This window comes from Callorhinus ursinus, unplaced genomic scaffold, assembly GCF_003265705.2.
Source record: "Callorhinus ursinus isolate GAN/ISIS: 27379988/994484 unplaced genomic scaffold, GSC_fseal_2.0 scaffold12, whole genome shotgun sequence".
NCBI classification, from domain to species: Eukaryota; Metazoa; Chordata; class Mammalia; order Carnivora; family Otariidae; genus Callorhinus; species Callorhinus ursinus.
Window position 1 is genome coordinate 989,822 of NW_027397074.1, and position 12,196 is coordinate 1,002,017.

At 45.4% G+C, this 12,196-nt stretch overlaps 1 protein-coding gene across 1 annotated transcript in view; it reads left to right on the forward strand.

Moving 5' to 3' along the window:
- LAMB4 (laminin subunit beta 4) overlaps positions 1-12,196 on the forward strand; it is a 115,164-nt gene that overhangs the window by 33,223 nt on the left and 69,745 nt on the right. Inside the window, exons 5-10 of the mRNA XM_025872693.2 lie at positions 909-982; positions 2,061-2,249; positions 3,241-3,304; positions 3,473-3,687; positions 4,718-4,838; positions 7,214-7,402. Of these exons, the coding sequence (XP_025728478.2) occupies positions 909-982; positions 2,061-2,249; positions 3,241-3,304; positions 3,473-3,687; positions 4,718-4,838; positions 7,214-7,402 (852 nt within the window). The remainder of the gene's footprint in view (positions 1-908; positions 983-2,060; positions 2,250-3,240; positions 3,305-3,472; positions 3,688-4,717; positions 4,839-7,213; positions 7,403-12,196) is intronic.

Here is a 12,196-nt window from a genome sequence, read left to right on the forward strand (position 1 = left end):
CGTGGAGCACTGGGTGTTATGCACAAACAATGAATCATGGAACACTACGTCAAGAACTAATGATGTAATGTATGGTGATTAACATAACAATAAAAAATTTAAAAAAAGAAAGCACTATTAATTTTTTTTAAATGTTGACCACATGTTGAAATGAGACTGCTTTTTATATTTTGGGTTCAATAGATTAAAATTAGTTTCACCTGCTTATTCATACTTCTTTAAGTGTGGCTGCTAGAAAATCTTAAATGACGCGTGTGACTACTATTTCGACTGGACAGGGCTACTCTAGCGTGATCAGGGCTTCTATTCCGTCCAGGCTGGGGCCATCCTCCACATCCAGGCTGGAGGTGAATGGCTGCTGACTATCTCAGTGCAAAGTCTGGGCCAGGCTACTTCTTTCTTCTCCTCAGTCATGGAGGAGCCGCAGATCTTTACTCCAAGGGGACTATCTCAGGCTGTGTTTTATGCTAAGTGACAATAAAACTAGTCCAAGTGATCGTTAAGCAGCTGCTGGAAGAACAGGGTGTGTCGATTTTTACCAGGCTCTGTCTGGCTTGCTAGCTCGGGGTTATGCACAGTCAAGAGGTAAGTTCAAGGATATAAGTCCACCTATGGGAACGTCCCGGAAGTCCCTTGGTGGGACATGATACTGCCACCCAGTGGCCGTGTGCACAGCCACCATAACATGAATGTGGGCACAGTCTGAGTAAACCCTATATTGCTCTCAAGTAGACCTTCTGCACATGGAGTGTCATGGGAAACCACTGGACAATACCAGGAAAGAGTGTGGATCCCCAGACATCCGATTTCAAAGGGCTTTATTACAGACAAGCCACAGGGAGGGATTAATGTGATAAATAGGGGTCTCTCGAAATCATTGATTTTCTTCTTTCTGGATTTTTCTTTAGGTCTTGACCATGTCAGCATCAGATTGGACCTAGAGGCATTATTTCAGTTCAGCCACCTCATTCTGACCTTCAAGGTACAGACGTGTGGGCTTGCTGCCCCCTCTATCGACCTACGAAATGCTGGGCTTGCCTGGGATTTCACTTCCTTCTACAAAGCACAGAAAGCTTTGTAAATCTCTGCTCAAGCTTTGTCATTTGGGTTTTGGTTCCTGAGTGGAAAACAAAACAAAACAAAACAAAACAAACGAACAAGAACCCCACTGCTCATTAATTAATCACTTAGATGTTCAACCAAAAAAAAAAAAAAAAGAAAAAAGAAAAGAAAGACAGAAATCATACAAGATAGAGCAGGAAGGAAAACTCCAAGCACTGGGGTGATAGGGACTGCAAGAACTAGAAAAATATTTTTAAGGAGAAAAATGCAGGAAGTGGAAATCATTCAGGGAACTACAGAAAGGTTGAGATCAAAAGAGGCAGGAAAATGAAAGGGTCTTTACTAAGGATAGTTAGATGCCAGAGAAATCCTGTGCTCTAGTCATTCCCAAATCATTCATCAAAATTCTAATTTTGTCATCAGGCGGGAAGCTGACTTATAGTAATAAAAAATGAAAAAAAGTGCCCCACAAGTGTTTGCCCTCAGAGGGCTCACCGTCTAGTAGAGGATACAAACATACATAGAGATTTAAAATCATAATACAAAATGGTAAGTGCAGGAACTGACATATGTTCAGAATGCTGGTGGGCTCCTGAAGGGGGTGAACTCTGCTCTGAAGAATCAGAATAAGTTTTCTGATAGATCTTAAAGGAGTTTGCCAGAGAAAAGTGTTCTTGTCAAAGAAAACCACGTGCAAATCACTGTAAAATATCAATCACATTGCTTTTTAAAAATTGACATGCTCTCCTTCTTCAGTGAATAATTCACAAAGCCCATACACATCTTTTAAACAGAACCAGATTCGAGGCACAGTATATGTTCATGAAAGCTTGCCCACTGATTGGAAAGAGATTTCTGTGTGTTCATTATATGATAGATTTTCAAAGATACAAATAAAGTTTGAAAAATGGAGATTAGGAAATATAAATGTTCAATCTGAAGTGGATAATGAAATCTGCCTTTGTGAAGCATTACAAGTTTACTTCATGTTTTTCTAGACTTTTCGGCCTGCTGCGATGTTAGTTGAACGCTCCACAGACTATGGACACACCTGGAAAGTACTCAGATATTTTGCAAAAGACTGTGCTGCTTCCTTTCCCAATATCACATCGGGCCAGGCCCAGGGAGTGGGAGACCTTGTTTGTGACTCCAGATATTCGGATATTGAACCCTCCACTGGTGGCGAGGTAGCCTTTCCTTTCTTGGATTTCTCTGATAGAAATTAAACCTTTTTTTTGCTACTGTGGTTCATTTAAATGAAAACAACTTAGGTAGTGTTTACTGAAATAGAACTTAAGCTGTTGTTGTTGTTGTTTTTTAAGAATGAACGTGTCTAAATTGAAATGAGTCCTGCATTCGTTTTGAACTCAGATAAATAGTAAATAACTTATAGGAAATAACTGCACAGGGCACCTGGATGGCTCCGTCAGTTGCGCGTCTGACTCTTGATCTCAGCTCAGGTCTTGATCTCAGGGTCATGAGTTCAAGCCCCTTGTTGGGCTCCATGCTGGGCATGGAGCCTATGTAAGAAAGAAAAGAAAAATAATTCTGCACATGAGTGCCCAGCTGAGGGTGAGCGTGGACTGAGACCCCAGGCTGGGTGCCGGGGCACAGGGCCCCCAGAGGAAGGAGCATCTGTTTCTAACCCTTGCTCTAGGCTAGCAGCAGCCCTGGTTTAGCTGTGTTCTCTCCATGCTCTGTAAACCACCACCCAGCTGGAATGTGCCAGGAGCTTCCTCTGAGCAAAGCTGGTGACTGGCAGAGGGTCAGGGCAGAAGTGAGGTTGGGCAGTAGGTTGGGCGGTATTATTTTATCAGGTAGAATGAAAGAATTGGCAGCAGAAGGCAGCTCTAGAATTCCCTGCCAGATCCAGATGGATGACCTGCTGAACTGTGACCCCATCCCTCCACCCCAACCCCAGGCAGGAGCTATCAGAGCTTCTGCTGTCACGGACGACTTGGGCATAAAGAACCAGAATGACTGTTTAAGATCTTTCATTCATTTTCATTCTTGGGACTTTTATTCATGTGCGAACCCAAATAATAATCTGCATCCTACGCCACCGAGGGAGGCAATGACTCAGCCCTTTTGTAAGGTCAGGATCTCTTCTTTGAGACTATATTTAACAACGCTGTTTTGGGTAGGATGCTTATACATTTACCTATATTTGTTTTACAGGTCGTTTTAAAAGTTCTGGATCCCAGCTTTGAAATAGAAAACCCTTACAGCCCCTACATCCAGGGTATGAGTCGCTCTCCGTTTGCGCACCAATTCCTTTTCTAAAATTTCATGTTAGGAGTGTTCCTTGTCACTGGGGGTCCATAGTCCATTAAGGGGATGTCAGACCAGGAGAGCGCCTTGACCTGATGCCTCCTAAGTGTGCTTTGCTTTGCTCTTTTCCTTTCTCTAGACCTTGTGACATTAACAAACCTGAGGATAAACTTCACCAAACTCCATACCCTGGGGGATACTTTGCTGGGAAGGAGGGAAAAGGAGTCCCTTGATAACTACTACTATGCTCTGTATAAGATGGTGGTGCGGGGCAGATGTTTTTGTAATGGCCACGCCAGCGAATGTGGCCCGGCGCAGAAGGTGCGGGAAGACGCGTTCAGCCCCACCGGAATGGTGAGTTACTGAGCAATCCCAAGGGGCACCTGGCTCCCTTACCTTTCCTGCACTGTGCTGCTGCTGGATATAGACCAGACTCTCTACAGGGGGTCCACCATCGAAGTGACAGCTTTGTGTGGAGGCAGGTGTCATTCAACCTGGCCTGACAGACCAGCTGGGGGAGCCAGGGGGCCGGGGGGGGCCTTTGGTATTAATTAATGAGTAGCATTTATCATTTATGATTTCACAGGAGCCCATCTTGCTCCCTTTTTGTTTTATTTGGCTTTTTCGGGAATGGAGCTTTGGTGGCGAGGACCCATGGTCCCACAAAAATGCCTTGAAGGTCTCTTGTGTGAGAAAGCCTGTACTCTGTGCCAGGGTGTTTGACTAAAATCTGTCGCTGTCAAAATGGCCACTCCAAGTAACATTCTTGCCCTGGGAATGACTATTCCTAGCACTGATCTCTTCCATGCTTTGGGACGAGGCTTCAAAGAGTGATGTAGTAGAATAATTGTATTTTTACGCCAAGTCCCAAGGGTGTGTCCGCGAAATAATTTTAAAATATTAGCCACAATCAGACAAGGCGGGATGCTTTCCTGTCAGCCAACTCATATTTCCCTAGAAATAGAACGTGTCTCTTTGAACTTGGACATACGGGGCATTTTGTGGAAAAGCCAAGAGAATCACACATTTTTCTCCAGTTTCTTTGTTTTCTAATTCCCTCTTTTCCCTATGCTCCTCAGCCACCCCCGTGCATGCGCACACACACACACACACGTGCACACACACTCCCCATTCTGTCTCTCCTTGTGCTGCGGGCTGCAATATGTTGTCTTAAAAGCAGAACTCAGAAATGCCAAAAAATGTGTGTCCCAAACACCTTAAATTTTTTCAAAATTTTAGGACTGTTTAAGCAAATAACAAAAGCTAGTCAAGGTTGGTGCCGTCACTAGCCAGGAACACTGAGAGGCGCCCGGCCTGCTAGTTCACTTTCCACGTAATGAACCTCAGCATCCTCCAAGCAAAGTCCCGTTTCCACACCACGCAGGTTCACAGTCGCTGCGTCTGTCAGCACCATACAGACGGCCCGAACTGTGAGAGGTGCAGGGACTTCTTCCATGACGCTCCGTGGAGGCCAGGAGCAGGCCACCAGGACAGCACGTGCAGAGGTACGTGGGGAACATCCTCAGCCTGGACCCAGTGTGCTCTGCACCGCCTCAAAGACCACTGAGTTCATTTCAGTGGGGCTGCAGGTGACAGGGGTAATGGACCTGTGGCTCCGGCTCTGGCTGTGGGATATCCTGATGTTTTCCATGTCCTCCAACTTCTCAAGTCTTCACACCAAACATGAACATTAATTTACACACTGAAACAACATGCACGTCATGTGGTCGCTTTCCGGAGGAGGGGCAGAGCCATGTCACGGTACTATCAGTGGGGACAGGGCTGGTCCAGGATCTGGTGAATACCAGGTTTGGTACAGAGATCCCTACCATTTTCCTGAATACTCATACATTCCATGAACTGGATCTTTTTTTTTTTTTTTTAAGATTTTATTTATTTGACAGAGAGAGAGCACAAGCAGGGGGAGCAGCAGGGGGAGAGGGAGAAGCAGGCTTCCTGCTGAGCAAGGAGCACGATATGGGGCTCGATCCTAGGGCCCCAGAATCATGACCTGAGCTGAAGGCAGATGCTTAACTGACTGAGCCACCCAGGCGCCCCTCATGAACTGGATCTTAAACACATATGTCAGGAGAGATGAGGACAAGGACCGAGTCTGACAGGCTATTGTATTTTTTATAAAATAGGCTAATAAGGTAGAGGGTTTTCTTGTAAGGTGTTCATGGCCTCTGAATTTTGATGAACTTCCATACAAACTTGTTACTCAGTTTCTTTTCCCAGACGGGGAAGGGGGGTTAGGATGTGAGGGAAGGGTTCTCATGAAAATGTCCCATCCATGAGAGTCACAGCGGGCAGACCCAGCAAAACAGAGCCTGAGATTTTGCTATTTACAAGGAAACCCCAGCAAGGCACACAGCACAGACTTTACCACCAAGACAAAGTCCTTTCCCTCTGTTGCTCTGGCTGAGCCCCAGATGGTATGGGAGTGACCTATATCTGCCCTTCCAGCTCTTCTGCCCATGGAGGTGGAGAAGCAGGTGGGGGCCCAGCTTGGACATCTTATCTGAGGATCCCTGGACCCACAGAACATGGGATATAAAAATTCAAGTTTACAAAGCCTGAGTCAGTAAAAGTATTCTTTACTGGAAAACAAGGTGCACCCTAGGCCTTCTGGATCACCCAAATGATTTACTTTTGTTTATTTGATATTAAAAAAACACAAATATTAAACACAGGGAGCACATTTTACAGAGAATATGAGCAGAATCAGAGCACTAGGAAGATCCTTTGAAAGCACCTGGATTTTTTTCTTTAAATTTTTTATTGTTATGTTAATCACCATACATTACATCATTAGTTTTTGATGTAGTGTGCCATGATTCATTGTTTGTGCATAACACCCAGTGCTCCATGCAGAACGTGCCCTCTTTAATACCCATCACCAGGCTAACCCATCCCCCCACCCCCCTCCCCTCTAGAACCCTCAGTTTGTTTTTCAGAGTCCATCGTCTCTCATGGTTCGTCTCCCCCTCTGATTTACCCCCTTCATTCTTCCCCTCCTGCTATCTTCTTCTTTTTTTTTCCTAACATATATTGCATTATTTGTTTCAGAGGTATGGATCTGTGATTCAACAGTCTTGCACAATTCACAGCGCTCACCGTAGCACATACCCTCCCCAATGTCTATCACCCAGCCACCCCATCCCTCCCACCCCACCCCCACTCCAGCAACCCTCAGTTTGTTTCCTGAGATTAAGAATTCCTCATATCAGTGAGGTCATATGATACATGTCTTTCTGTGATTGACTTATTTCACTCAGCATAACACCCTCCAGTTCCATCCACGTCGTTGCAAATGGCAGGATCTCATTCCTTTTGATGGCTGCATAATATTCCATTGTGTATATGGACCACATCTTCTTTAGCCGTTCATCTGTCGATGGGCATCTTGGCTCTTTCCACAGCTTGGCTATTGTGGACATTGCTGCTATAAACATTAGGGTGCACGTACCCCTTCGGGTCCCTACATTTGTATCTTTAGGGTAAATACCCACTAGTGAAAGCACCTGTTTTAATCTGTGTGTCCTGGGGGCACCACCGGGGCTCAGTGGGTTAAGGGTCTGCTTGGGCTCAGGGTCCTGGGATTGAGTCCCCCATCCGGCTCCTTGCTCAGCGGGGAGTACGCTTCTCCCCGCCCCCCCACCCCGCCTCTCCCCGCAGCTTGTACTCCAGTGCTCACTCTCTCAAATAAATAAATACAATCTTTAAAAAAAACTGATCTGTGCATACTTGGTGTATCTCTAACAAGGCGGGGTAGTGGCGGGAGATGGAGAGGCAGGAGGGCTGCGGTGATTGGCGCGGCCCAGCTGCTCGGTGTCCCCCAGACCTCAGCCAATCTCTCATAGCCCGTCTCCTTCCTCAGCTTGTCGCTGCAACAGCCACGCTGACCGCTGTCACTTCGACATGATGGCGTACGTGCGGAGCGGCGGCCGCAGCGGGGGCGTGTGCGAGGACTGCCGCCACCACACCGAGGGGCAGCACTGTGACCGCTGCAGACCCCTCTTCTACAGGGACGCGCTCAAGGCCATGTCCGATCCTCACGCGTGCATCCGTGAGTCCCCGGCCGCGGGCCTATCTGTCCCATGCGTGTGAGCAGAGGCTGACGGAGAGGCCTCCCTTGCACCGCCAGCCCCCCGCTCGGTTGCGCAGCATGCCCAGAGCACCGGGGTTAGGGGCCGGGGGGTGGAGGTGGGGGCTCGCCAAAGCTCTGCAGCTCCAAGAGCTTCGGTTCTCAGCCCAGTTTGGGCGGAATGATCCGGGTCCGTACTGTTAGCCCCTGGTGAATGAGGAAACTATGCTGGATTGAGCCAGCGGTGGGCGCATGGTTTCAGAGGAAGCTGCGGACACCCGGGTGTGCTGGAGGTCAGCGGGGGCAAGTAGCCGACCGCAGTCGCCCGGCTTACCGGGGCCGGCTGGCTCTACCGTGCCGGCGCAACAGGTATTCCGTAGAAACGTACTTGGGATTTTGAACTTGGATCTTTCCCCAGCCTAGCCGAAAGGGGATGACCCTCTCTCCCCATGCTGGGCGGGGCAGTTCCCAGTCAGTGCCGCTGGTCAGGAGGGTCTGCAACCAATAAACTGCCCACAGCCATTCTATTCCCACACAGCCACTCTGTCACTTTCAGTACGGTAGTCAGTAGATTACACGAGACAGGCAACGCTCTGTTATACAACAGGCTGTGTGTCGGATGATTTTGCCCAACTGTCAGCCAGTGTGAGTGTTGTCAGCACTGCTAAGGCAGGCTAGACTAAGCCATGATGTTTGGTCGGTTAGATGTAGTAAATATATTTTCGACTTAAGAAATTTTCGGCTTATGATGTCGAGGAAGTCGAGGAAGATCCATAGTGAAATTGGCTGCAACATTTGTCTGGCTGTAGACAATTCAGTTTTGCTGATAAGCTAACATTACCTTGCTGCTGCTGCAGCTTTTTAAGATTCATTTATTTACGTTAGAGAAAGAGAGAACCCGAGCAGGAGGGGCAGAGGGAGAGGGAGAGAGTCTTAAGCAGACTCCGTGCTGAGCATGGAGCCCGATGCTTGGCTCAATCTCACGACCCTGAGACCATGACCTGAGCCGAAACCAAGAGTCGGTGGCTTACCTGACTGAGCCACCCAGGCACCCCACCTTGCTTCTTTTATTTTTTTTAATCTTTAAAAATCTTTCATTTTGTCCTTAATCTCAACTTTTAAAAATAGAATATGTTATGCATATACAAATAATAGAGAATAATATAATAAGCACCCTTATGCCCACCCGCAGCCATGTCAAAACATATCTTACGCTATCATCTTCAGGACCTTAATAAGCACTACAGACGCTGCTGGGGACCCAGGCGCATACTTGACCCATTTGTTACCCTCTTTCCTGGGGATAAACTCACATATTTGGCAATTATCATTGCAATGCCAGCTTTTACACTTTCATAGGTTCTTGTATACAAACAATATATGTTGGCATTTTTTCAAATTTCAGATAAATGGTATCCCACTGTATGTATCCTTCTTATTTTGTTCAACATTATATTTTTGAAATTTGTCCATATCAGGCAGCCCTCAGTCTCCAGTTTTAATATCTGTATGTAATATATGTATAGCGCTCTTTCTTCCTCTAAGTATGACAAAACCTATTTGGCCATTTTTCTTTTGATGCTTCAAAAAAATTCTTGTATATGTGGCCTTGTGCACATGCACGAATCCTGCCCCTAAGACCCATACGGAGAAGTGGAATTACTGGACCATAGAGTATGAACTTTGTCAAGTCGATTACATGATACTGCTTTGTTCCCTAAGTGGGGGTACCAATTAACACCCACACCAGCAGCGTGCCAGTATTCCCATTGCTCTGTGTCTTGGCCAACCCTGGGTTTTGTCACACTTCAATTTTTGCTAATGAAAAGTTATCTCATCATTATTTTCATTTGAACGTCCCTGCAAGAATGAGACTAGAGCGAGACAAGCCAAGCACCCAGGTCCCAACACTTTAGGAAGGTCTCTCTGTCTCTCTCTGAGTGACGTAAGCATGGGGTTGACACCTACCATTTGCACTAACCTGGCAGTGAGCACCTCCTTAAGTTTTACACCCTAGGCACCTTGCTTGTCTCACTCCAATCCCAGCACTGCTGTCGATTACTGCATAAATACTCCAACTTGATTTCCAATACCACATGCCAGTTCCTGGGTCTGAGGTTTTACTCTGCTAGCAGACTGACAAGGAGCTTGTTGCTGTTTCATGGATGCTGGCGGAAGACCTGAAACCCCTGGGTGAAAGACAAAGGACTTCATTACCTATGACACAGCAAGCAACAAGATGCTTGTATTGGTGTATGTTCCCATGTCCCTAAGCCCTGAGTCCCATGGGGCAATTCAAAGGATGCCAGGTGGATCCCGCATACCTAATGAGTTTATGCCACAGCCAAGGAACACTGAGCTTGGGGGATTCATTGCTTTTATAGCAAGGGGAAGCATGCCTGTTCTTTGTCCAGGGGAAGAGGTTACCTCATCCCTCAAGGTAGCTTGCTGAAAACACAACCTTGAGAAATGGCCCTGGTGAAGAGCAGTCAGGGCCTTGCATTGTTGCCATACTCAGCAAAAAACGTTTGGATGCCCAGGGCCCGTGGAAAGTTGCCTCTCCCAAGACCCAGAAATGCTGCTTCTTAGGCGATATCATCAATATCTTATTATTTTGGGGGGAGGGGTTTGCTATAAAACTACAACTTCAAACTTTATATAACACATAAAATAAAGTCATATACAGAAGTAATTCATAGCCACCTGAATGTATACAACATCCTAGATTTCAAACTTTAAATCCTCACAATGTAGGAAAAGCATAAATGAAGTTTTTTTTCAGATTACTTAGTGGGGGGTGGAGGGACGGGGTAACTGGGTGATGGACATTAAGGAGGGCATGTGATGTAATGAGCATTGGATATTATATAAGACTGATGAATTACAGGCCTGTACCTCTGAAACCAATAATATATGTTAATTAATTGAATTTAAATTTAAAAATGTTATAAAAAAAGATAACTTAGTAGGTACCTGACTGCATAACATTTTCCCTTACATGACCTGTTTAAAATTGATACAAAGAACTGAATTCTTAGAAAAAACATTTCTTTAAATCAGTGTCCTAAGTGTCCTACATCTTTTTTACCAGAATCTATAATCCACCCCCACTGCCTTACACACACACACAACACACACACACACACACACACACACGCACACATTTTATTAATATTTTAAACTCTATTCATTTATAAAAGAAGAAGAAATTGCTCTCTTACGTAGAATCAGGGGGAAATAATAATGTTTTGAAACAGATAATCTAGGAATCTGGGAAGAGACTAGAAGTAACTAAGCCAGATAGTCACATCAACCAAAGTCTTGTTCCTTAAAAACCACTTAGTATTGGGGCGCCTGGGTGGCTCAGTAAGCTAAGCGTCTACCTTCAGCTTAGGTCATGATCCCAGGCTCCCTGCTCAGCAGCGAGTGGGCTTCTTCCTCAGCCCCTCCCCCTGCTGTGCTCTCACTTGCTCTTGCTCACTCTCTCACTCAAATAAATAAATAAAATCTTTAAAAAAAACTGCTTAGGGGGCGCCTGGGTGGCTCAGTTGGTTAAGCGACTGCCTTCGGCTCAGGTCATGATCCTGGAGTCCCGGGATCGAGTCCCGCATCGGGCTCCCTGCTCAGCGGGGAGTCTGCTTCTCCCTCTGACCCTCTTCCCTCTCGTGCTCTCTATCTCTCATTCTCTCTCTCTCAAATAAATAAATAAAATCTTTAAAAAAAAAAAACTGCTTAGAATTAATGATGGCACTTCTGAAGGAAACTAAGAAAACTAGTACCCAGACATGAAATTAAGAAGTCGTTCTTTATAAACAAGGAGCTGTTTTGTTTTTTTGTAAGGAAAGGCAAATGAGGAGCTTGTAAAACAACTTCCATGAGACTCCCCAGTTTCCCTAAACACATGTTTATGTGTGTGGGATTATGTGTGTATAAATGGCATTTATTAAGACTGACCAGCAGTCTCACATAAATTTTCTCTGAATTGTCCTTGTTTGAGCCTAAATATTTACATAATCAGATTCCAGGCCTAAGGGATGACCAATTTTAAGTCTTCTGTGATTAAAACACAGTCAAATGTGATACAGGAAAAGACACAAAGATTTGGTAGATTCAACCACTGATAATGTGAGTTTGCTGGAGTTAAGTTGTGTGATGCCGAGAAATTTTATTGGGCTTCTTCTGGTTTTCCCCAAACTAAACAGAACCAAATGCTGTTTTTCCGTAATAAGATTTTGTTACCAGTCACAATCCAATAACAGTTGAAAATCTAAAGATTCTGTCAGACAAACCACATATTTGCTTCAATACCCCAAACGACTAGGTTTTTTCCACCAAACTCACTAACCTGAATGGGTGTTATATAAACATACATAACATGGCTTTAGATTGAAGGGGTTTGTTTTTATTCCTCGAAAGTAAAACTGTATGAATGTGAATATAATTATTTCTTAGAATCAGGATATTCATTTTTTAAAATCTTTATTGCATTCCTTAAAAGTGGCATCCCTTGGAAACCCAGCCCCACGAGGCTACGAGAGACGCCAGTGGTCATCTGATTATCTACCTGCAGACTTGTCCTCTCTACCAAAGCTACATCAACTGCTGTTCCAACCTCTCCTGGACACTACCCCTCAAAACTGGGGGGGGGTCACAGCTCTACTGGCAGCTCTAACTGTCAGAGAGCTCTTCCTTATGGTCAGATCACTCTCTGCCTTTTACCACTTCTCCCGTCTGGAATTAGTCGTGCGATCAGCATCCTTTTCCACAGCCTTCAAG